General features: G+C 42.6%; 1 protein-coding gene across 1 annotated transcript in view; it reads left to right on the top strand.

Annotated features, from left to right (window-relative positions):
• The first annotated feature begins 1,060 nt into the window (after positions 1-1,060).
• The window catches only part of LOC141799547 (immunoglobulin superfamily member 21-like), a 47,728-nt gene continuing 24,692 nt past the window's right edge, over positions 1,061-24,096 (top strand). Inside the window, exon 1 of the mRNA XM_074681810.1 lies at positions 1,061-1,218. Coding sequence (XP_074537911.1) covers positions 1,137-1,218 — 82 coding nt within the window. The 5' untranslated portion in view covers positions 1,061-1,136. The remainder of the gene's footprint in view (positions 1,219-24,096) is intronic.

Below are 24,096 nucleotides of genomic sequence, written 5' to 3' on the forward strand. Positions count from 1 at the left end.
TCTTGAGAAATGTTCATCGTTCTTATCCCCTTCCACTGTGATGATCCTGCTCCTATCAGAGACAGTCACATTCAAAGTCATCCTGAACAAATCCCTGCTGCTGTCTCCTAGCTTCCTCTGCCATTAAGGCTCTCCTTGCTGACAAAGTGGACAGGTGCTAGCCTGTGTACATGCACCAATCGGTTGTGTGCCAGTCATGAAATGGGTAGAAAAATTAATAGATAAAATAAATCATATAACTTGCAGAAAAACTGGAAATACTGAAATGTGGTAAGACAGCCTGCAGTCAAAATAAGCTTTATTATTGATATATTTTTTCTGTTTTCTTTTCTTTATTTCATTAAAAAAAATAACGTTGCCAAAGCCAATGTTTGATTAAAAGGATTAAAAACATAGGAACAATCAAGCACATATTAAGAACATGAAAGTAATAACATCAGTCTAAAAATAAATGAAAACTAAAAGAAAATCTAAACCAACAGTGGTGTATATATCTCTCAAGCATCATTTCTAACAGTTAAAGCTGACATGATGTTTGAAGGCGTCTGTTTCTGACCTTCTTTTAACCATATCTCAGGTTAGTAACGGCATCAAAGGATGAACTCAGAGTATTTTGTGTGGTCAGAGAAAAGTAGGAAGCTTTTGTCTGACACATTTAAAGAAGCCTTCAAAATGTGTCAGTCTTCACAGCCTGGCTGTGATGCAGTCAGTATTCAGATGTGCCAAAGATGTAGCCTCTGGAGTCGGTCTGTTGGGCTGTTATCTCCTCCATATTTATTTATAAGCACTTTAATCAGGAAGAAGCTGGTAGTACGCTTTCATTTCAGAGATACTCTCAGTATCATTTGGTGACTGTCTCTGTTTGACTCACATCAATAAATGATCACAGTAAACTGAATAAAGGTAGGGTACTGGAGAGAGAGAGAGAGAGAGAGAGAGAGAGAGAGAGAGAGAGAGAGAGAGAGAGAGAGAGAGAGAGAGAGAGAGAGAGAGAGCTGCTGTCAGCCTGAGCCTATAAGCGGCGCAGCAGAGCGCAGCAGCCTCAGTGTGAAGGATGGGAGATCACACGGCTCCGTCGTCCTCCGCTCTGATGACAGATGGAGCATCCTTCGGTCTGAGCAGCAGCACCCAGCAGGATGACCGGTCCCCTCTCCCCCTGCTGCCTCCTCCTCCTTCTCCTCCTCCTCCTCTCTGCTCTCTCTCTCACTCTCACACGAGGTAAGAGGACACAAACACACCGGCGGGAGAGGAGCAGCTCTGGGGGGTTGTTTGGCAGACGGGGGTTGTGGGAAAAGTTTTGGACTGGGTTCTCTTGGGTTTGGATGCTGTTTATTTTAATCTTGCTTCTGCCTGCTGGTAATCTGCTTATTCTGGAGGTATCTGATCCGTTTGTTTCAACTGCTCAAAGAGCCTGAAGAGCATGGGCACATGTCAGTCTGTATTTAAAAAGTGACAGAGCAGATCTTCACTGTGTCAACCTGAGAGAGCCTACTTTGTTCAGCAGTGAAACCGGGTGTTTAGTTTTCTGGAGAAAAGTTTTCTCACCGAAACATCTCCAAAAGAAGGATGGATTTATTCTAAATGTCATCCATACAGCGCTCTTTTATTAAATGTCATCCTGCTGTTAGAAGCTACAGCCCACATCTCTGTGCTCACAGCCCATAACAAACTTCACCGAGTGCAACATGTTGCTGACACCACTTTCCAATGATAGAGATGTGTGTGTGTGTGTGTGTGTGTGTGTGTGTGTGTGTGTGTGTGTGTGTGTGTGTGTGTGTATTTTTAGACCTTTTCTTCCTTCTTATTGCATTTCTCTCTCAGATGAGTTGAGTCCCCTGAGGAGTGCCTTCATGTAGCTGCGCTGTGTTGTGCTGCGTGTCTGTGCTGCGTGTCTGTGCCTGTTTTTCACTCTCTGATAAACACAGCTGGATATTCAGGCTGTAGAAACACTCTACATCACCTCCCTGTCCACACCATCCTCCGCTCGCATGCTTTGGACTGGCTCTACTTTTGGAGATACTTTGAAAAACAAGCTTTGTGCCTGTCTTCATCACCACCCACTACTGATCAGCAAGAGCTCACTGCTTCCTGACAAAGAGAGCATCTGCAGCACATCAACCACTTATCATATAAAAATATCCTAGTTTCAAAGCAGTATCGTTTTTTTCTTGTAGTCCTTATTCTGCCCCTCTGGTACATGATTTACAGCTCAGTAAAAGCTCTATTTTCCTCGACCTGTTTTTTTTTTTTTATAAACTCTCCTTTCAGCCTCTGTCTGAAACTCTTTGTTTCAGATGCTGTCTCTTTAAGACTCCCTGCTCTACAAACCCCCTTCCCTCTGATTGGACATCCCCCCGGGGGCCTGTGGGAGGGCTATGGCCCGCTTTTCCCACATGTCAGGCGATCCAGAAGCAATAACTTCTGATCTGGTGCTTTTTTATTTATTTATTTTTTTTTGTAACAGAGCATTTTTATCGGTTCACAGACAGTTTCAGGGATTTCCACAACAATCGGTGAAGGAGTCAGTAAAGCCTGATCCTGTTTGAGTTTCCACAGCCAACCATGCCCTTCTTGGTGGGTGGCGCATAAGCTGATAGCCAGATATGTGATGGCACTGGAGATTTAAACATGGCAGGGTTTTGTGCTGTTCTTTATTACCGCTCACATGAGAAGTGACTATTCTTTTGACCAACTGATGGACTGGATGGTATGTCTGGAACCCCAACAGAAGGCTACCAAAAAGTGGGACTGGAGAGGTCATTTATTTGGGGACCTGTCCTGGTTTGAGTCAAAGCAAACGCCACAAAATGTGTGCCGCACAGGGATGAACAGAACTTAACCTCTGCCAAAAAGACATGTTGTATGCTTAAAGACTCTTGGTCAACAAACTTTAACGGTCTCTAAAGAAGTTGTCAGTAATGATCAGCTGTTGGCATTAATAGTGAAATGACCCATGGCTGCAAACACATTTAACTTTGTTAAGTTCAACATTTTATAGCAGAGCTCTACTTGGCTTGGCTAACATCTAGTGGCCACTTCAGGAACTGCACTAATGTGGTCTGTGAGGTACTTCCAGTAGGCCATCATCCCGTGTCAAAGCACAGCTCACTTTTCAGAGCTGCTCTGAATCCAACGCGTCCTGGACAAGGTGAGAGCAGCCGTGACGGTCACTGTGACTGATGATGGAGGAGCAGAGAGCCAATTAAACACCAGATCATCTCTGGTTGTCAGAAGGGCCTTCTCCAGAGGTCAGACCAGCCCCAGACTGTCAGACAGTGAGTCTGGTCATCTGATTAATGGCTGTGTCTGCTCTGTTTAGTGTTTGCTAATAAAATGAGCATGCTCAAAGCAAAGTCCAGCGTTCAGGATCGGGAACATGAAGTTGTACCAAACACAGGTCCTGGTTTCAAACTGTTGCAGGGTCTCGGGCAAAACCACAGTGCTGCAGACTTGTTTTTACACCAGCAGACGTGTGCATGTTTGGTCTGCTGCTGTGAGGCTGCTTCTCTGCTGCTTTCTGCGGCTCTGTGACCATTTGGTTCATTTCAGGCAGGTAAAAACAAAAACTGGCGGAAATAATAATTCAAGACGTAAAACAGAAATTTTCTATTAGTGTGTCATTAAAATGAGTCTCACTCTAAGGTTGGGAACATTTAGTTAAGTAGTTTAGTAGTTTAGTAGTCCAATAGTTTTCATTGCTCAATTGTTGAAGCAATGATTGTACAGAGATTCATCTCTGAGTCATCTCCTTTAATGTTTTAGACCGTACAGTGATACCTGTCCTTAAGGAGGTAGGAGAGGAAGCTACTGCATGTTTCCTTTGTTGGTTTAAAAAATTGGACCTGTGTTGAACTGAAGTCTCCAAACTTAGAGTCTGAGCTGAGTTATCTCATCACGGCATCATCACTGCGCTGTGCATCGCGCAGAAATAAACATACCGGTGGCTCCTCCTCTCTGGAGGTGCAGAAATAAATAATAAAAAAAACCCCTGCAAAGCCCTGGCTAATTGTTTTTTTAAAAAATTATTTTGTGTTTATTTGGAATGGACAGAAATGAATACAAATCCATATACATGTGTGGACGTACAAACCAAAGTCCTTCCATTTTTTTAGGAACAGGATCTAAAAAAAAAAAAAAAAAAGAACCCGTGGGGTAGACTGCCACTGTCTTCAAAGAGATATTGCCATTTACCAAGCAGAAGGTAATAAATTTCAGGTTTCCAAACGATTGTACCAGTGAGATTAAATACAATCTGCTCTTTTAGGGGTAATAAACATCTATTTATTCCAAATCTGGTAAAATTTGTGAAGTTGAATTTTTAGTTGGTAAGTCAATTTTACAATTCTAAAAATCTCAAGAATTATTCCTATCCAATCATCTAAGGATGGTGGAGTAGGGCTTAACCATCTCCTTGTAATTGCTTTTTTACAAGCCGCCAAGAGCATTTGAATTAACTTAATCTCACATCTCTGTTCCAAAAAGGATATGCGACCCAAATACAAAACATCAAAGTACAGAGGAACTTGAGTGTTAAAGACTTTGCAAAGGGAGACCTGGACACCATTCCAGAAAGTGTTCAACTTGAGACATTCCCACAATATATGATTATGGTTGGCAATAGTTGAACCACATTGTCTCCAGCAGGGCATATGTCCATCCTTGTAACGTTCTTGATATGGTGACTTGAAAAACCTAAAAACATTCTTCCAGCAGTGGAGGACCAGACACTACTCCATGCCTCCTCTGAAATCTCAATCCCTGACTCTCGTTCCCATTTCCCTTTCACATATAAAGTGTTGTCACTATCAGCATGAGAAAGGGCTGTGTACAACTTGGAGATAGATTTAGATGGAGTCATGGTTAGAGCATTTTTCAAGATGTCGAAAAATTCTGATTCAACTGTTGAAATGTTAGTCAATTTACATTCATGATTAATATACGATCGTAATGGCAGGTATCTATGGAAGTCCTCTCGTGCTGAACCGTATCTGTCCCTCAGGGATGCAAAGCTGTGCACAGTGTTTCGTTGAGTAAGAGAGAGGAATGTTGTCAGACCATGCCTTGTCCATGTCTTAAAGTTAGAGTCACGTCTATTAGGGATAAAATTTGAATCATATGCAAACCATCTAAAAATCCTTAGTATTTTTTGTATCTTACAAGCATTTATTACTTTCTGCCAGATTTGAAGTGTGTGGTTCAACCAGGGATTCCCCAGTTGTTCAAAATGACCCCTGAACCCCTATCTGCAATTATAGCTTGGATGGGGATTTGATTTGATAAATTAACCTCCAAGTCCTTCCATCTGGCACTATATGTTTTATTACACCAAAATAAAATGGGGGCAATTTGTGTAACGTAATAATAGTTTTTAGGCATGGAAGCCCCAACCCCCCCCCCTCTCTTTAGTCAGCTGGAGTGTGGCATATTTAATCCTTGGTTTCCGGCCTTGCCAGATAAATCTGGAGATCCATTTGTCCCACTCCCTGAATTGATTGTCACTTATCTCTATTGGCAGGTTTCTAAAAAGGTAAAGTAAACGTGGTAGCACATTCATCTTAACAGCACGTACTCAGAAGCTGAGACTCAGGAAGGGAACCAGATTCCATCTGTGCAAGTCCACTTTTATGCTCGCGGATATCGGCTCATAGTTTGCTCTGAAGAGCTCAGAGAGGTCTCTAGTAAGATATACACCTAGATATTAAATTCTATCATTTTCCCAATTAATCTTGAAACTTTTGCGTAATATTTTCGGGACAACATAATTAAGTGTCATTACCTGGGGTTTTGAAATAGTAATTTTACAGCCAGACAGCTTTCCAAATTCTGATATAATAGACATTAATTCCGTGAAAGATCTCTCGGGCTCCCCCAGACACACCAATACATCATCTGTGAACATTGCCACCTTATGTTCAATTCCTGACATCACAATGCCTTTAATATTTTGATTTTGTCTTATGTGTTGACGGAATGACTCTATAAATAAATCAAACAAAAGTGGCAAAATTGCACAATCTTGCCTACACCCACGTTTCAGTATGAAGGTTTTAGATAGATCACCATTAATCTTTATACGGGCTGTGGGATTATCATATAGCGCCTGAATTATTTTGATGAATTTGACATGGAAACCGAACTTCTTCAGCACTCTAAATAAAATTGTCCATCTAGTCAAGTCAAATGCCTTCTCGGCGTCTAGACTCACCATGATAGATTGAGTTTTGTCCTTTTGGATTTGACTGAGAATATGTAGCCCTGGCTAATTGTTAAAGAAGTCAACTTTCTAGTTGACTCTGTAGTTGAGTTATCAGCTTGATGACAGCAATGCTATAAGTGACTGTAGCATCTCTTATCCTGGGTTTATCCCGACAGACGTCAGTCACAGTCTGAGTTTGTCTCCATCCTCTCCTCCATGGTTCATTTACATATCCAACATGTTGTTCTGCTCTCATTGTGGTTTCTTTTCAATCTTTCAAAGTTGAACACTGGGTTTATGGTTTCTCTTTAGACACACAGACAGAGACTGTGTCTGAACGTGAACATGTGAAAGTGAACACATGAAGGTGAACACAGGCTTCTGGCCCTTTCTCGAGCATCAAACGAAAGCTTCCCAAACAACAGAAATGCAGTCAATACTCCAGTCTCTGTCCAAGTCTTCCACCCTCAGTCCTAGACTTAGGTACTGCAACAATAAACTGTTAAAATGCTGCTGGCCTCAGCTGGGAACTAAAGTCAGTAACGAATAACTCTAATGCCAAACTAATTACTCATGAAAGCACCTGCACATTCAGTCCTTACACAAACAAGTCTTCTTCTTCAGGTGAACCAAAACTAGTGCAATAGGTTTGCAGGTTCACTTATCAAAAAGGACACCGTGCCACCTATGGAAGAAGAGTGAGACATTCTCACTTTCTTTTCTGCATGTAAACGCAGACAGGACTAGATCACCATCGAGCTACGACCTTGGTCAGACCGCTGAGTACCTGTGAACATACTGACAGAGAGGAGGTCAAGAAAAGCCTTTTTCAGCTGAAGAAATTAAGATTTGATTCAATAATTAAGTGAAAGTCGTTTTCAGGGAGTCAACCAGAGAACAAACAGAGAAAGGGAAAGTTTGGATAAAGATCTTGAACAGTGTAGATGTGTATGGTATTTCTGAGTGCTCTGCAGAAGAGCTCAAAAATAAAGCCAGCAATATGAAAGTTGCTTTGAACAAGAGCCCCAGCAATGTCCCAGTAACTCCATGAAGAACCCTCCAAGCAGCAGTTTGATGAACTCCAACATTTCATCACACACATCTTGAAGGACTCAGGTGCAGAGAAACAAAGAAAACTTATGGTAGTGAACTTTGCCGATTAGAGACTTGGGTTGCCTCTATTGTCCCATCTGCTGACTGAAAACTGTCCCATCTCCTAAATCTAAATTTTCTGTATGGCTACACATCATAGTACTGTAACATCCTTTAAACAGCTGAACAGGTGCAGCAGTCCTGCAGGTAATGTCTGTGGGTCTATGTCCTTAAGTTTAATGCTCTGTTAAGGCATTCGCCTGGCTCATACCTACTGCTAATCCATTTTATTCACCATTAGTACAATCGGTCCATTTCCATTGCTAATGGCAGGACATGCATACAGGCCCTGCAGTTTAAAGACCTTTACCCTGGCCCAGAGTCCAGACTGCACCCATAAGCAACTTTGCAGAGAAACTACTCTGCAAGGTGGCTGACAAGGATCCTTGGAACCTGAAGATAATATGAGGAAATTTGCAGAAAATACAGGCATGGGGCACATTCAAAAACACAATCAAAAGTCCAAAAACCAATCACTGGAAATGAAAGATGGTTAGGGAGGTTGCAGGTCCAACTGCTAATGGGCAGCAATAGGAAGGTATTTTGTATCTATCTGGCATCCAAAACAGTGGGAGTTACATGCAAATCTGTGCATTTGACCATGCTTAAAAAAGTAAAACAAGCAAAAAAAAACAAAAAACAAAAACAAAAACAAAGCTAAAAATCTGCCATGTTTACTGCAAAACCAGCTGCACATGATGCGATTCTGTTCTGTTTGCTGTGTGAAATGGGAAACACACTTCAGCGTGCGTCACTTCATACATCTGCAGTATCCACAGGAACATCGTAGCTTCTTGTTTAACATATTTATCTTGAGATGGGCCTGTTTGGGGTCTGGATTTGCACTGATCTGACATTTGCTGTGTTCCTCCTCTGCTCGTCCTTCACTCTTCCACTGTTTTTCTGAAAAATGGAGACAGTGGTTGTGTGGTAATCCTGCTTACACACCCACCAGCAGCACCGGAAACAGATCCTCTATGATCGATGGTCTAATAATGTGGGGGAAGACCAGGGTTAATCCTGCCTGAGGGAGTGATTGGAAACCAGCGGCTGCCTTGAGGCTGAGAGACCATTTGATCTGCTTTGGATTCCTGATGTTAGTGGGAATATAAAGAATGCACAGACAGAGACAGACTGATATTAACAGAACTGTGTTCCTGTGAATTAGGAGGCTACTGGTACCTCTTCTACCACTGACAAATCAGAAACACGTGCTGCTTCAGAGAGAGCACAGGTGTCTGTTCCACCTGCTGCAGCAGTCTCTACAGAGCGGGACACATCTTTAGAAAGTTACCTAATGCTGTTTGAAGGTTTGTCCTCTGCAGTATAAAAGCCCTTTGTCTGACTCTGACCCATATTGCAGGGTAATCTGTGCTTAAAAATGATTAAATGTTACTCGTAGCTCTACCTAGCATGAAGTGCATGGCTTTTAATCCTGCAGCAGAAATTTCAGATTTTCTGTCTGTGATCTTGGGAGCTTCTGTCTAGATTTTGGATTATGAATGGATCTCTTTTCCAGCTGAGAGAAACGGCAGCAGCACTCAGGCCGCCTGGAGCCTTTCCACTGATAGTATGTGGAACACTGACACAGTCAGCGGTGCCAGAGAACACAGGGATGTCCTCAGGATTTAGCTTGTCTAGACTTGATCTCTCTCTCTCTCTCTCACACACACAAACACACACACAAACACACACATTAATGGAATAAAAAGTCAGACTCACTGCTTAATGAGTGAAAAGCTGATGTGAATAAACTCGTTGGTCAACACTGACTCTCCATCCCGGCGGCCTCAGAAGGTGCATGTTCTTCATTTAATCTCACTGAGTTTTAACTGATTAATCCACATTAAGCCACATTATTTGCTCCAGTTCATTCCAGTGGGGGATGTTTTGTAATATTTTCTCATCGTTTTAAAATTCATAACGACACTAAAAATAAAGTGCGTGATGTTTACAAAACCTCTTGCCTTATTTTAGGAGCCATGTGTATTTTTATCATCTAACATCTAGAAGGTGAGCTAGTGGTGGGATTGATATAAAATATCACTATATTCATATCAATGCTGGTATCAGTATTGATTATTACTTATGTGATGGGTGTGAGCTGGGAGGTGACAACGTGGACCTGCCCTTCCATCAGTGGTGTGCGGTCAGGGGAGGCAAGGGAGGCAGTGCCTCCCCTGCCTCCCCTAGGCCAACAAGAAAAATATATATATATATATATATATATATATATATATATATATTTTATATATATATTTTTTTCAGTTGTTCGTATACAATTTGTCATAATTAAAAAATAAAAAAGGAAATTGCTGATTTGTCAGTAAGAGGGAGGCTAACAGAGGGGACGGACAGTGTTTCGCGCTGGCTTCATGCTTGTAATGTGCGTCGGAGGCAGAGACACAGAGAGGCAGAGACTGTTTACTTGAAATCACAACGTTTTGCAGGTTGGCGCATGCGTACTAAGGTCTCACGCTGATTGGGCATCGATGAGGCACTGCGCTTCTCTGCCTCCGCAGGTTGCAATACCGCTCCCTCTTTGAGGTCTCTCGATAGTTTGTCAGTGCAGACGTTTGATAGACTACACCGGAGGTGTCTGGCCTGTGTTCTTGTGTTGTTGAGATACGGTTATTTTTGTTTGTATTTTGCTCTTTCTCCTTTGATGTAAATCCTGTAGAAATGCAGGTGAACGTATGTTTCGGGTTCTAATTGGCATTTTGTCTTGTTAACTCCGGGACTTCAGTCTGTCTCCGAACCGTAGATGAGAAAGCTGATTAACATTTATTTACTTGGCTCGTTGCTGGTAACCGGTGTGTGGGAGTCCGGGCCAAAGTGAGGGAAAAGACTAAAGAGGAGGAAAAAAAGGTGCACTTTGTGCACAACCACACATTTATTGAGGAAACAAAGACCAAAATAATGTACTCCCACCCCACACACACCATGCATGCACTCAGACTGTCTCTCCTTCTGCTATGTCACACGCGCGCACACGCACACACACACACACACAGCACAGACTGTCACCGCGTTAAAGGGGCAGGGCTAGCCAGTAACAGTTTGTTTTAGCAAATGTGAGCAGTGCGCTGTATATTTAACACACACATATAGAAGTTTCAACTTTAGCTGGCCGCCTGCCTCCCTCGTCATGGACCTCACAGCACATTACTGCCTTCCATCCATCGTTGTTGGGAACGTGGGATCTATCTCCGGTGGGATGGATGAGCTAGCCGTGCTAGCCCAGCGGCAGAGGGGCTGCTGGAGGGCAGAGGGGCGTTGTGCTGTTCACGGACGTGGCTGACGGAGCTGACATTGGACGCCGGAGCCACATTGGTGGAGCTTCACCTGCTGTGAGCAGACAGGATCCAGGACACAGAGACTGAACAGACTGCTGGGGAGGCTCAGTCCTGGACCCTGTGGAGGTGGAGACTGGCTGGGCTGGAGAGTGGTGGACAGGATGCCATCATCTATTTTCTTGTGGACCTTTTTGCACTTTCTATACACTTTCTTACTTTTGTTTTCTTAAATGCTGCTGTGACTCCTGAATTTCCCCTCGGGAATAAATAAAGTATTTTCTATTTCTATTAACCAAAAGAACAAAAAAAAAGTCATGATAGTAGGTGCAAATGCTCATGGGAAACAGAGACTTTATCCCAGAAAAACACTAGCTTTTCCAGAACCTCCTCACAGTTCCATTTAGAGAAAACAATGAGATGTTGCTAACAACTGAAAACAAAAAACAAAAAAACATTCTTTGGGACCTTGAGCACATTTAACACAGGCTGCACTGCAGTGCTAATGACAGGAGGAGCATGGCTGATAGTGATAGATGGTGGTAGTTTGTGCTTGGCCGTTGTAGTTTTTGGCTATATGTGGGTGTTTGTGGTAGTTTGTGGCTGCCTGTGAGTCCCCTGGTAGTTTGTAGTTGTCCGTGGTTGTTTGTGGTTGTCAGTGGTAGTTAATGGTTGTCTGTGGTTCTCTGAAGTTCTCTGTGGTTGTTTGTGGTATAGGGGTGTGCAATATCATGTCATCAATGATAATACTGGTATAACTTTTTTTGACAATATAAATTTGTCATTTTGCGATTTCTACAGTGCAATGGCAATCCCTGCTGTGTACAATAATGGTTGAGAATGAAAGTAACAAGGCAGCATCAACTTCGTCCTCACATGAGGATTTAATGCCTCAAAGAGGAGCTACCTCAGTGATGTGGAGGTAGTTTAACTGACCAAAGATCAGACAAGCAGCAAAACACATTAAATGAAAAATGTGCAGGAGAACTATTACCCCAAAGAGTGGCAACACCACAAACATGTTCCACCACCTAAAGCTGAAACACACAGCCGAATACAACCAGGCTATGAAGACACGTGAGGAGGACGCAAAAGCTACGTTGTTATCAAGGGATTTTTTTGCTTCTGCAACGGATGAGTGGTCGAGCCCAACATCCAAACCCTATCTCAGCATTACCCTGATTCACATATAAAGCGTGAGCAGCGCAGCACCGTTCTGCGGATTTTGGCTGCGTGCCAATTTATACTGGATGCGTCTCTGGAGCGCCGCGCTGCGCAGCACAGCACAGTGCAGGGCAGCGCCCATAGCAGCTGGATACCCGCAGGAATCCCACCTACGACAACAAACTTTCATGGTAATTAATTAGTATGGTAAGCTCATCTAGTCTTCCCAAAACTTCAGCACCTTCGGTCCATGCCTTCTCATTTCTGTTGGCGTCCTTATAGAAAGAGTGTGTTGTGTCGTATAGAATTATGAAGTTTTCGCCTCCAAGATTAACTTCTCCTCCTCCAAAACATCAGATTTCCTCTAGATCTGACCTACTTACTGTGTTAACATTTCAAGCTTGTGTAGTAGTAGTAAATGTTTGGAAAGTGACTTCCATACTGTGTGCAATAAAAATGCTGTTATTCAGAAGCAGCAACCACTAATAACAAGATGTTCAGTTTTTTCCCCATATCATCATAAATATCGTTTTCGCAAATTTCCTTAAAATATTATGATACAATTTTGAGGCTATATTGCCCACCCCTACTGTGATAGTCTATGGTTGTCTGTGGTTGTCTGTTGTCTGTGGTTAAGTTGCTGGATCAGCGGATCAGTCTGTTTACAAGCAGAGGAGTCATGTGGTGTTTTTGCAAAATTATGCTCTGATGACAGCTGAGCATATTGACTGTGTGAGTAACTGCGTGCCTATGAAGAGAGGAAACAGTATGGTCTGAGTCATTGTGGATCTTATATTTCTAGCCTTCCATATAAACTGTAAAATGTCAGAAATAGTTCCCTCTAAGATCACAGCCGACTGCTGTTTTAAGCTGCAGTGATGCCATTCTGTTGAAAGTCTTGTTCACTTGTCAATCCAAGAAAATCTACGAGCTGAAATGAGTCAACCCGTCATCCAGAGACTGTCAGTCAGATGGTTCAAAAGCCTTAGATAACAGAGTGGAAGACACTAGAGAGGACAGTGAAAGACAACCGACTGATTTGGAAACACAGGGTACCTGGTCCCATAAGCCCAGGCCCTTCCACATTTTGATCTTCTTCCATTGCATTTCTTCCTCATCATCAAGCTCCAAGAGTCACCCTGGTTACACTCTCTGAACAGATTCAACATGGGATGGAAATCCTGTAGATGCAGGACTGAACTTCAGAATGAGCAGGGTTTGGGTCTCTGCATGCAGAGAAGCACAGGTATGGAGAGCAAAAGCAGGAAAAACACTGCCCATCATGCTGACACTGTGACCCTGGTCTAAAGTAATCTGAGGACTATTTATTTATCTCTGCAAACAGCTATCGGCTATCAGATCTTCTCAGCTCTGCAGCTTGAACTCAGTCTGTGTTTAGGTATTCTTCTAGATTTCATTATATTCTTATGCTTATTAAAGCAGCTTTGATTTCCATTAAAAAAATCAAGAGAAAGTTTTCTCTTTTGGTTCAGTCTTCTGGGTTATACCAGACTGAAGAGAGTGTGCAAGTTTCCATTTACAGCAAAACTGAGACTCAGCAGAAACGGATGATTGGACGCTGCACCCGGTGAAGCAATGAACCCAGAACCACAGCGTTAGAGTTCTCAGACAATGTGGATCTAAAGACACAGTTTCTCTTTAAGATGGAGATCTGTGAGACGTGTTTAACCTTCTAAAGACGCTGACTCTCCATCTGATGACTCTTAAAGTCTCTGATGAAGACCAGCGGTTGAAGCTCTGATCACAGCTTTTCAGCCTGCAGCTGTTTTCAATTGATTATCCCTTTATCCCACAATGACTGCTAGCATTCCTATGGCTGGAGAAAAACAAACTAATGGAAACTGTCCTGAGGATACAGAGAGTGAGTTTTCTCCTGAAGAAGAAGCATGCAGCAGCTCTCCCTGACTCCAACTGGAGACATCAGCATGTGACAACGTCTCTCCATCTTTAAGCTTCTTTACACTGACTCCTGGTTTGTGTCATTAAACATGGAGGATACAGCATTTGCTGTCAAGGCCCTGGAGCTCTGCAGCAATCCGCCAGAGGAAACCAGGTCAGCTGAATCAGCCATCTTTTTTTTTCAGTCCTTTCTTGAAACATACGTTCACTGAAGAGTGAACATTAAAGATCTCTTGGCTGTCTTTGATTCACGCTAAGATTATGTAGTTTGCTTCTGTTTGGTAACATTTTAATAACTACTCTCCTTAAAAATTCAAGATTTAAAACCTGTTATTAAAACCCATCCAGCGATGGGTGGCTTACATTATAAACGATGCTGAGTCTACATGCCGGTGCAGTGGTTAGTACCGCTGCCCCACAGCAAGATGGTTCCTGAGTGAAGTTCCTGTGCGAGTGCCTTTCTGTGTGGATTTAGCACGTTTTCCTTTTGCATGTGTGGATCCTTTTCATCCAGAAACATGCTCATTACCAAGAGTGTGTCTCTGTTTGTTTGGAGCTATAGTATTTACACTGAATCAATTGGCAGAAAGTAAGCCAACCTGTATCTCAAACATAAGCTAATGAAGCTAAGCTCCAGGAGCTAACATTAGTTTAACTAGAGCCCTTTGGACAACAGCTAACAATGATGTATGATCACCAAAAAACAAAAACTAGAACAAAACAGGCCATTGAACTCCCAACGAACAAAAAATAACTTTATATTTCTTTACAGTAGATGCAGAATAACTTTTCCTTCATAGAAATATGAGACATGGTGGATAGAAGTTTGATAGAATTCATTGGTTCATGTTTTGACAGACATATGATTAGCCAATCATATCTGAGAGGAGGAGATGCAAATATAATCGTTTAGTGCTCACAGAGGATTTACCAAACCTGAAACTGTTAGCGCTCGCTGTTTTACGTCTATATGTAGCGCATTTAAAAGGCAGCAAACTGGCACAGTGTTCCACACAAACGGCTGAGCTCATCGTGGTGTGGAGGAGCAATGACAGAGGAAGAGAGAGTATAGTTTGCATGGGTATCAACACAGTTGGACTGTCAGAGATAAAAATAGTGGAGACACACCGCCTATCCAACAACACCATTTCTGAGCTTTGATTTTCTAACTGGAGCTTTGTGTTTTCACTGGCTGTGCTGGTCTCCGCTGTGTGTAATGAACGTTTATCTCCTGCAATCTCAGGAGAGTTCAGGATATGAACCTCCCTCTTCATTCACCGGTGTCTCAGTTGAAGGACCACTGCCACTGAGTGACCTCAGGACTTTTGCCAGGGACGATCAATGTCAGCCCTGACACAGCACTGACCAGCTACTTGGTGTGTGTGCAGCGATGGCCCGAGTGTCACGGCGGAGGGCGCTCCACATTGGACACAGCTTGCACCTCCTGTGCAGCAGCCTGTCATCCATATGTCTGATTTCTCCACCTTCATGGCTTCAAATTTCACTTTTCCTTTTCAGCCACTCTGCTCTCCCAAACTCTCTGTTGTGACAGCAGGTAGCACGCACTGAATCCTCATTTAAAGAGGGCAGTTTGCTCCTGTTATCAGTTGTCTTAGTAGATCACTTACAACAAGCCCACTTATAAAGTAAAATAGATGAACCTGTTTCTCTAAAGTCGTTGTATAATCTTCTTCAGTACATCTGTCATGTTCAACCTCTGACAAAAAAGAAACCAACTCAAAAATAACCTTCTGACATCTTCACAACTCACTTATGAGTAACAGAGCATTTCAGCTTGACAAAACAGTTACTTGATTTACATCATAATAAATATCCATATCCACTGATGTGAAAAAATTATCTTGATAGGACTTTTTCTTGTATCCCCCAGCCCTACTTTAAGGCAAAGTCACAACCTGCTGCCTCAGATACTCTGTCAGCTGACCTTAGAACAGATGGAGACATCCTTCTTCATTTGATTCACACAGAGTTGATGTTATGGTCTACTGCACAACCTTATCTAAAGAAGACCCTGTGCTCTGTTGAGGTGTGTCTTATGGAAGGGTTAAAAATACACCTGTCACCCAGCCTCTCGGGATAGCTTGTGTCAGAGTTGCATATACTCCATGACAAGGTTATAATAGTTAACTAAAACAAAACTAGAAACAAAAACTAAAATTTAAAACACATTGCAGTTAACTCAAACTAATAAAAACTAGAAAAGAAAACAAAAACGATAAGTAAACTTAAACTGTATCTTGTGTTCACAAAACTAACTGAAACTAACTAAAATTATAGACAAAATGTCCTTAGTTATAGTTTTTGACAATATGAACAGCCTTTAGGATTTAAATTAATCCGACACATTTTCCCAGCCGATTTTGTGACAGTTTTCGGCAGTTGTCAGTGCCGCACAGCACCATCATGGCAACATACTAGGACGTGCTTGTTTACTGCACTGACTGGCTGTGCGCTGTGCTGCAACAAAACGTAGTGGAGCAATGAATCAGAGCATCTGTAATAGTTTAATTTCATGTGAGTCTGACTTTATTGTTACAGAGGCCAAGTTTCTAATTATTAAAGCTCATATTATATTGTTTTATATAATTTATGTTTTTATTATTTTTATTTAATTTATGTTAACTTTTTTACTATAATTTCTGTTTAAATTTTTTATATTAAGTTTATATTATTTTCTTGTGTTTAAGGCAGCAGCCAGCAGTTCAGTATCAGCATTGACTGAGCAGTGAGCACTATGTTGGACTTGAAAATAAACAGTATGACAAAATATTTACTCTAACCTTTTTGAATCCTGCACCTGGTTAATAAGGTATGAAAAAACTAAAACTAAACTGAAACTGAAACTTAAACTAAAACTGAAACTAAACTAAAACTAAACTAAACTAAACTGAAACTAAACTAAAACTAAGCCTTGTTGCAAAAATCAAAACTAAATAAAAACTAGAATGCCTGCTCTAAAACTAATTAAAACTAAACTGTAATAGAAAATAAAATGTCAAAACTACCTAAAACTAAACTATAATGACAAATCCAAAACCATTATAACCTTGCTCCATGAACGCCGTTTGAACATTTTTACTCTTGAAATCTCACAAAAACCTCGTAAAACTAAAGAAACACTGACGTTCTGAAAAGCATTCCAATTGATGTCAGGGCAGAGAATACCTTTTTGTATAGGAAGAACGTACACACTGTGATTGGCTCCTCACGTTTGAGGAAGGGACTTATTCATAGATCAATTGATTGTAAAGAGCAAAACAGTCTGCCAACAGAGAAAAAAAAATATTTTATTTATTTATATTTATTATTTTTTGTATTGGGACATTATTCTGATTTTAAGAAATATGACAGTACATTTTCAATTTCTGGACATGTCAGTTAAATTTGGCTCATATTCAATCAAAAAACACTTTTTTTTTTAACTAAAAGTCAGACATAAACAGATAGATTCCAGTTTTTGCACTGTGTCTCCACAAACATTTCCTCTCAGGTTAGGGCAGTATTTAAGTTGTGTACATCATTCATGAAAGCTATGATCCTTGCTGCAGTGGTGGCTGCTTTGACTCCCGGCCACGAGCCTTTGCTGCATCTCACCCCTTGCTCATTTTGACAGATTTCCTGTCTGTCTTGCAAAAGTTTAAAGAATAATGTTTATAAATGAAATCAAAAAGCCAGGCTGTTTGCACAGTGATGTGAATGACCTGATGAAACGCGTCAGATAATCTCACACACTGTTGTCACTATTTGAAGTCAAAAACTAAAACTTCCATAAATTCAGAAACGTCTCTGCCTCTGTCAGTGTGAAACCTGCTCCGTCACATAAACATGTCTCTGTATTTCAGCGTTTGGCTTTGGAAAATGAAATCCTATGGTTTGAAAGATGAAAGAAATTTCATATGCAAGTTGCCTTTTTTCACAGGGAGGTTTTTGTCCTGACGTTTGGCAGATTGTGAGCCAGATGACAGATGTGGTTGCCCTGAATAAAGAAGCGAGCTGTGTGATCAAAGACGGGCATTAACACGAGGTGAATCTCCTGTATTTCCCATTCACTGCGGCTTTTGTTGGCCTGTCGTCCAGAGTATTTAACACCCGGCAGAGCAGCACTGGTTCAACGCAGATTTTCACTCTTTTAACTCTCTGCTGCTGCTGGTGTGTGTGTGTGTGTGTGTGTGTGTGTGTGTGTGTGTGTGTGTGTGTGTGTGTGTGTGTGTGTGTGTGTGTGTGTGTGTGTGTGTGTTCTTTTATCTGACAGCAGGTCAGATTCTCCGCCTTCAATAGAGAATATTACAGAGACTTGCGGGATAAGCCAGCTTTATCTCCTCCAGCAAAGACAATATAAGACATAGAATAAAAAGCACTTAGGAGTGTACAGCCCTTCATGAAAGCTAAGCTGCTGAATTGTCTTTTCCATGTTAGTCTCATCAAAGTAGGGCAGAACCAGCAGTGGTCCACAGCCAAACCATCTGGGGACCATGATATGTCCCCCAAGCTCCCAAATATCTGCTTCCCCGTCCTAATCTCATTCCAGAAGATGATTTTCTTCAGCTAAATGATTGCTTTCTGTTGTTGTCAGAAAACATTTGGAATCAGTTATCATTCTGGAAAGATTTTTTTTTTTTCATTTCGCTGGTATTCTGATATGTGTTAATCTCTATGCCGCATTGTTTATATGTGTGTGTGTGTATGTGTGTGTGTGTGTGGGGACTCTGTGGATGAAAAGCTGCAGGCAGGATTAAGAGGAAAACATGGGAAAAATAATCTGTAGGCTGGCTGACGTCATGCTGTGAGGGCCAGTGTTGTGGAGGTGAGGCTGAGTGCGCTGACAGAGGGCATCAGAGCGCAGAGTAGCGCCAGCCGGCTGCTCTGCAAGGTGCCTTTGGTCCCTGTCCACGTGTGGCAGGGCAGCCGCTCCGCCCTTGGACACAAGGTCGTAATGTCTCACACACACACACACACACACACACACACACACATGCACACACACACACACACACACCCCTGTGTCAGGGCTGAGATTGAAGGTGCAGTGTGTCGTGTAGGGACAGTGCCACACTACAGACAGAAACATGGTTTCAGTGCAATGATGAGCCTTTACATGTTTCTGATCTTATGTGTACCTGGACTTAAAACAAAGCAAGCCAGTCTACAGATCCCCCCTCCATACAGTCTGGCAGCAGACCTCTAGTGTGTCCCAAATCGCATACTTCCATACTCAAATACTCAAAATTTTGATTATACTGCGTCAAAATGAAAAACAGTGCGAAAAATGAGTATGCAAAAGTACCCGGATGATGTACTCAAATCGGCCCCGATTTTTGAGTATGCAGCTGTGGACACTCAATGCACTTTATTTCCTCCTCTGGCAGCAATGGTGGAAGAGAGCTGTAGCCGTTGGCTCAGCACGGTAAAAATACAAATAAACAATACATACCGGGACATCTTCAGCCAGTAGGAGGAGGAGGAGATGTTGTTGGCGTGATTGAAATTCATTGTAATTACAATGAAAGATGGCAAGATCTTGATATTTTGATCGTGTTAATATCTGTGTTTAATATACTACTGGAAAGGCTTTGAAAATTTGCTGGCAAATAGTGGCAGTATTTGGCGGAAATGCGCTGGAAGCCGGTCACAATTAGACGTAGAAGAAGAAGAGGTCGACATCATGTCGTCATTCCCGGTAAGTACGGCGCTCGGCAGTATGCGATTTGAGACAGCAGCACTACACCCTCAAAATTTGCGCACTAAACCAGTGAGTATGTAGTATGCTTAGTACACTCAATTTGAAATTTTGAGGACACAGTATGGAAGTATGCGATTTGAGACACACTGCTCCACTCTCAGCCGTCCAAGAGAGTCGGCTGACTGGACCTCTGTGATCTGAGGAGCATCATGGAGTTATGTTTCAGTAGGCTTTAGCATATGCACAAGAGAACAGCCAGCATGGAGAGCAAAAGCAGGCTGTCTCTAATGACATGCTGGCTCCGCTCAGTAATCTAAGAGATTTTTTAAAATCTCTGTCAGCACATATCAGCAGACTTTGACAGGCCTCACATTTGGAATCTAGATATGATCTGCACCTTCCTGCACGCTACATGTCTGAAATCTGTAGGTCTTAATAACCCATCAAACGCACTGATTCCCTTATGTAACAGAGCACATATATCTGCTCTGAATCTCTGTACTGTACATCAAACACTCCTGCATTTACACACTCACATTAACCTTTTTAATTCTAGCACTCTTAGCTCGGCCAAACACAACTCAGCCTGCTGTAAACACCGTTGCCTCTGAGGCTTTAGTGTGTTCGAGCAGTGAGCGGTCACACACACACACACACACACACACACACACACACACACACACACACACACACACACACACACACACACAGGGCAGCTGGACTTATTAACGCGCCTTTAACAGCTCACCCAGATGCTGAGCTGCTAATCTAACACACTGAGCAGCAGTACCATACAGATGCATCAGCAGCAACAGGAAGTGTATGTCCCTGCTATATTTAATCCTCTCTCTCTCTGAGGGATGTGCTCGGTGTTAAATATTCAGAGTCAGGAATAAATCTGGAGTACCCGGTCCAGAAACCTGATGAAGTCCTGAAACTTTCATGGTAGTTTGGATTGTTCCATCATGAGGTGGATTGACTCAAGATAACATTACTATCTCATGCTGAGGGTTAGGCTGTAAAATTGGACTAGAGGTTTCAATATGGTAGGGTTATGTGTTGTTCTTTATTCACGCTGTCACACAGGTAGTGGCGATTTCTTCGACAAATCAGCAGACTGCAGTGTAGCTCCAGCTTCTGGTGTTGGATCAGTATGTCTCGTACCCCAACAGAAGGAAACCAAAAATAGGGACGATAGGGGTCAGCAATTTGGGGACCTGTCCTGGTTTTAGTCAAAGGAAACACCAAAAAATGCGTGCTGTACCAAGACGAACTGAACTGAAATGACTGTGGAGAGAAGCGGTCATACGTCATGGATCATACCTCATGGATCATACCTCATGTATGCATGCATGTGCTCGTGCGTGAAGTAAACTGTGCTGAAGCCCACCTCTCTAAAGTGTGCCAAAGCAGAGAAGTGACTTGTGCTCAAGCACGGCACACTTGCAGTCACACTGGCCAAACGAACTGGGGTTAAGGGTTGAAGCACGCTTAGGCGCGGTACGGTCTTCCAGTGTGACTGCGTCCATAGAGAGTCCTGAGCAGAGTCCCACACACTCCAAAGCACCTGGCCCCCCTCAGCAGGTGGAGACCACTTTTGCCCCTCTTGTACAGGATGCCTGTGTTGTGTGACCAGTCCAGTTTAATGCTGAGGTCTCTGGAATCTGTAGGTCTCCACCACCTCTGTGTCCAGACCCTGGATGTTGACCGGTGCAGTCTGGGGTGTCCTCCTCCTGTGAATCTTTACGTCTATCCCGTTCATCTTACCGGGGTTAAGCTGAAGGTGTTTTGTGTCACACCAGTTGGCAAAGTCAGTGATGACAGTCCTGTGGTCCCCCTTGTCCCCCTGGGATACACACCCAGCCATGTGTGTGTTTGCAATGTGAGAAAGGCCTCTCTGTAAGGCTCTTTGGGGTCATCAGTCAGACTGACCCTTGAACAGCCTGTCTTTGGTGGATGTCAGAAGCTGTGCAGTCTGTCTCTGTTGCTAGATGAAGGACATATTAAAGGTTCATCGGCTAATATTTGTAAACAGGGCCGGCCCTTGGCATAGGCGACCTAGGCGGTCGCCTAGGTGGTGCCTCTGCTGGTGGGGGCGCAAATAAATATCGGTTCGGTGTTCATTTGCTGGCGTGAAATAAAAGAGAAGGAGGGCTGTCTGACCGATGCCGACTTGGCCCTTTTATTGCTGGACTCGTAAGTACTTGTTGATTGTTTACCATCCGTTTACAGTATTCTTGAGAACGTACCAGTATGTAGTTTTGTTTAGACCTATTTCAAGTGTGTGATATCACCAGCTCGTGGTTGTCTTTACCTCTATTCACTTCATCGCTTCAACAGGACGAGCGCAGGGGCGACTTCACGGTAATAAAACCAGTTGAACTTAGCGATTTTAAACATCCTCATTTAGTCAAAATTAAATAAATTACCTCGTCTCTATCCATCCTGCAAACAGCCGCTGAAGACAGAAGACTACTTTTGCGTGAAGTCCTGGCTTCTGTGATTCGCCTACAAAACAAATGCACGCGACCGGCAGATCTGTACCTTTACGGCAGTATGCACGCGCTGGCGCTCATGGGTAGTTGAGTTCTCTTTCCGGTCCGGTTTGCCTTGGTTGTATTGTTTTGTTGATTATTTTAATGACATGAAGTGGGATGCTACCATGTTGTAATAGAGAGAGAGGTTTTTCGAATTGCACTTTTTCCCCCCAGGAACTTTTGCACTAAACTTGGAAGTTTTATTTATTTTTATTTATTTTTATTATGGTTCTAAATATTCCAATGATGTGCATTTTTTGCTAATTGCACTGTTTTGAAAAGTTTTAAGATTTGCTGTATTGTTTTTACTTTCACAAAAGTTCTGTTTGTAAAGTTTTAGTGCGCATTGAAGTAATAAAGAATGTTTATATATTTATCTTCACAATTTATTATGTATTTATTTTATTGTATGTATGTTTGCGTGTTTGCCGCGGAGGGCCGAGGGCCGGGGGTGGCGCGTTTTTGTCTTTCGCCCAGGGCGCCTGCTGAGCTAGGGCTGGCCCTGTTTGTAAACAGAGAAATGTCCTCTAGTGATGGAAGGAGTTAGCTTTCTATCCCATGAGCCTTCTGTGTTTACAGTCAGAATACTGAGAGGGCAGAGCTGAGCACTGACATCTGAGTGGATTACTGTTCATGAATGTGTTGCTTGATCTTCCCCCACAGTAGCACAATTTGATTGATGTTAGAGTCTTGGGGCCTGATTATGCATGAATTTCAGCATCAATCTGAAACAGGAGGGTTATGGGGGCAAACATCATAAATCCTGCTGTAAAGTTAGAAAACTTAGTTTGGAGCCTTCAGATTCAGCCTCATTCCACCAAACTGATCTGAACACCTGGAGCATCTGCAGAGACACACTGTGGATGGAAATATTCAGCTGTAGGTTTCTGTAGTGATGAAGCGGAAAAGAAGAAGAGAAACATGATGATGCTAATGTTTGAAATGAAGTCTGGAAAGCAGAGTTTCAGTGAGTCACTGCAGCGGATCAGCGAGGTTTAAAACCTTACAGGAAATCAATACGAGCAGTGAGGACTGTGTGTGCTTAAGCAGACCTTTCCTCTGTTTCTGGAGTTGACTTTAAAATATGCTGCAGCTTTCTCTTCTCTCACTCTCTGTTAAACTTCTACATTTGCATCTCTCCTGACCTTCTCCTCACAGTTTCATGTGTGTTTGCTTTGCCTTTGCTTTGAGGTATGTCTCTGCGTTACACACTCAGCATGGAAATATTCAGCTCTGCTTTGGCTCAGAATCACAGCACTTTCTGTGGAAATTCACCCTCAGCAGCCCCACGCTGCCCTCTTTACAATATTTACCCCTCAGAGAGCCAGAAATAACATTTTATCTACGAACAGCCGTGACAGTCGGTGGCAAATTATTGAAACTTGACTGAAAGCTGACCTGCCAAGGCACCAAACGTGTGCATGTGTGTGTGAGTGTGTGTTTAAAAATGTAGCATGCCCCTTTAAGATGACTTTAAAATTAAAAACCATATGCTCAGTCTGGGTCTGGGATTGAAGAGGTGTCAGCAAACCCAGATGTGGTGTGAAGAAGTGTTCAGTGAAGCTAAGCCAAGGTGGATCCAAAGGAACAGAAAAACGCAGCTAAATGTAACCTCATTCTGAAGTTTCTCTCTCTGACGTTCAGAAGGATCGTCTGCAGAGACATAGTCCACTTGCTGGGTTAGAAATAAAACAAAGTTGCCTGCTGACTCCATTTCATTAAAGCTTCAAAGAAAAAGAAGTGAAATACTGCTGATACAGGTCAAAGAGAGAGAGACGGTTTAAGTTTTATGTCTTTATTCAGCTTTGGTCTCCAGGGGGACATGTAGAGCCCAGCATCATCAACACCACTGCTGAATCCTAACAGTCCACTTTACAAAACACGTACCTGATGAATGGTCCTGAGAAGGACAGGCTGCTGGATCTTCAGGGTTAAAAGATTAATGGACCAGCCCTGAGGGTGTGTGTGTGTGTGTGTGTGTGTGTGTGTGTGTGTGTGTGTGTGTGTGTGTGTGTGTGTGTGTGTGTGTGTGTGTGTGTGTGTGTGTGTGTGTGTGTGGTGGTGGTGGTGGTGGTGGGGGCATTCACATCTTTAAATGTCACAAGCATGAGCACAGACACAAACACAGAAACT

The sequence above is a fragment of the Halichoeres trimaculatus genome, unplaced genomic scaffold, assembly GCF_033239565.1.
Source record: "Halichoeres trimaculatus isolate MK-OKI-2021-1 unplaced genomic scaffold, fHalTri1.1 fHalTri1_scaffold_11, whole genome shotgun sequence".
NCBI lineage: Eukaryota > Metazoa > Chordata > Actinopteri > Labriformes > Labridae > Halichoeres > Halichoeres trimaculatus.